The 2,664-nt window shown below is 30.7% G+C and overlaps 1 protein-coding gene across 1 annotated transcript; it reads right to left on the minus strand.

The window, feature by feature from the left end:
• Positions 1-498: 498 nt before the first annotated feature.
• On the minus strand, positions 499-991 carry LOC129572919 (uncharacterized; the record flags this gene model as incomplete). The annotated part of the gene is made up of 1 exon (XM_055453033.1): positions 499-991. A coding segment is annotated over exon 1 (493 nt), but the record flags the coding sequence as incomplete, so codon positions are not given.
• Between the last annotated feature and the right edge of the window lie 1,673 nt (positions 992-2,664).

Here is a 2,664-nt window from a genome sequence, read left to right on the forward strand (position 1 = left end):
ATGCTTCATTTAATTTTTTCAATTTATTTTTGACTCTAGCACCATAATCTCCAATTGATTCTTCTCTTTTCTGAAATACGTTATTCAAGTCTTCTTGCGCGTATTCAATCGAGAGAGGCTTTTTTATGTGGGTTTTCAATCTTTGTTTTAATTTTTCAAATGTATCAATGGCATCGTCAAATGGACCCGCCTTGGTTAAAGCTTCGCCTGTTATTTTGGCTTTAATTATGCGTAATAAAATAGGTTTTTGGTCAGTTTTCACGATTTCATAATAAACTCCACATGTGTTGAGAAAACCATCTAATTGCTTTGGATCTCCTGAGAATACAGGGATGGCTGCAATGATGTCTTTGGCTTCGATTTCCATCGTGGGGGATTTTATCGCGTTTTGTTCAGATTCAGATTTTGATTCACTTATGGTTCTTTCCAATTCTATCAAATTTTGTTTTAATTGATTTATTTCTTCGTTTAGTTCTTCTATTTTTGTTCTATATGAACCATTCAAAATCTCGTCGTCTGTTTCTAGCTGATCAATGTCAAGCTTAGCTTTTTGAAGTTCTTCTTTCGCTTGATCAAATTCTTCTTTTAATTTATTATATTTTTCGTTTGCTTCAATGAGTAAATCTTTTGTGTTTAATAAACTTTCATTGCTACGCTTTGCTTCCAAGATTAAAAAGTTGATTTCTTCTTCTTGATCTTTAATACATTTCGTGTTCTTCTCGAGATTTTCTAAATTTTCTTTTCTTTCCTCTTTCAAGATTTGATCCAGTTTTTCAGCTAATTCCTGATATGCATTAGCTTTCTCTTCTGGATCGGTGATATTAGGAAAATCTTTGTTAGCTTCTGTTTTCTTGTCACTTTTTTCTAATTTTTTAAAGCTTTCTGGTTTATTTCTATCATTTAATCGATAAAATACACTGGATGTTGAATTTGATCGTCTTAATTTTCTACTTGGTCTTTCGCGTAATTCTTTTAACTCTTCTTCATTCATTTGATTACTTTATTATTTTGCATCACTCATGGAAATCACTTTGGGAATCAAAAATCACTTACTTGTTTCTTTATTGAAATCCGCTAATTTTGATGATTTTTCCACAGCTTCTGATGTATTTTTCGAAGTTTTGAAATTTTCCACGTTGATTGTGAATGTTCCAATTGGGATTTGCTGTTTTTTTTTCCTGTGATTTCCACGCTGTTTAAGCTTCTTTCCGTTTGAATTTCGCTATTTTTCAAGTCCTCAGGTCTGTTTTCCTGGTTTTAGTGGTTCTTTGAGTTGGATTTTTGATTTTGTTGATACTTTCAGCTTTCAGCTTTCGAACTAGTTTTTATTAATTCAACTATTCTAGCTTTTATTTTGTGCTTTTATTTTGTGCTTTTGTTTTGTTATTTACACTTTTTGTTAATAACTTTTTATTTTGAATCACTTTGTTTGTGATAAATTCTTTTTTTGTGGCTGAATGTTTTTGCACTTTTTGGTTTTTGCACTTTTTTGGTTTTTGAATCGTTGTACAACTTTTATTTTCCGAGCTCAAGTACAATAGTCCTTGTCGCCATTTGTAGTAGTTGAAATGATACTACGTGAAATGATGGGGTTTAATAAGCTCTTTATTGATGACTTCTTGATACAACTGATGGATTTGAAGTGAAGTAGGGAAGCGCAAACCGCTCATATTTATACCTTAAGCTAAAATGATTAACTGACTCATCACCGTTAATTTATACATTCCGATCCAGAATATCATCTTTGGATCAAAGAGAAATAAATCTACGGTGACTCATTAACAGATGTAGTCCGGAGACGATATTTATATTGCTCCTACTACATACCTTCCCTCTTTAAAATTAATTCCCCAAAAAAAAATTTTTTATATTTTATTGCTCACACAAACATATTTTTTGTTCCCTATCATAAATAAGAATCGGGCTTTTACAAATTTTATATTGATTTTTTTTGTGTTAAATAATAATGCATGGCTATGTTAGATTTCTATAATTTCAAATAAGTGATCATTGATTCAAGAATTTTCCAGAGTGATGTCAAATTAAATCATTGCCTGAAACATAATAACAATCTTGCAAGACTTTTTACTCTTTACAGTCACAACAGCAAAAGCGGGTGACTTTAACAATAAAATAAATGCATATAAAGATTATAATCATTACATAAAATACAATATTGGTGATTACGTGTTGTGTCAATAATACAGGTATATTTTGGACTGCATTGTTTAAATTCGGTGTGAACACAAGTGATCTTTTTATTGGATTATCAACGTCCCGAACATAATTGATCTGAGATATGCCATTGGTTTTTTCCGTGAATATTATGGGGTTTTTATTAATATCACCCATAGAATTTTTGGTTTTGATCAAATCCATGATGACCCCGCCATTCACGACTGAACCAAGGATGAAAATCGCCAAAATAGTAAATGATTTCATTTCTGGAAAGAAATGATCTTTTTTTTTTATTAAAATTTTAATTATTGATAACTTTTATTTGTTAGACATAAAAATATAACCAATTAATATTTGGTGTTTAACCGAATATTTCCCCGAGGGCCAAAAAAGAGAAAAATTTATATTTTTTCGTAATAGATGGAGTTGATGATCACACAGATCGTGAACCTCACGTAGATCGTTCAACGTGATATGAAAATGACA

The sequence above is a fragment of the Sitodiplosis mosellana genome, unplaced genomic scaffold (assembly GCF_009176505.1).
Source record: "Sitodiplosis mosellana isolate CC-2019 unplaced genomic scaffold, AAFC_SMos_1.0 Smas_scaffold_5731, whole genome shotgun sequence".
Classification (NCBI taxonomy): Eukaryota; Metazoa; Arthropoda; class Insecta; order Diptera; family Cecidomyiidae; genus Sitodiplosis; species Sitodiplosis mosellana.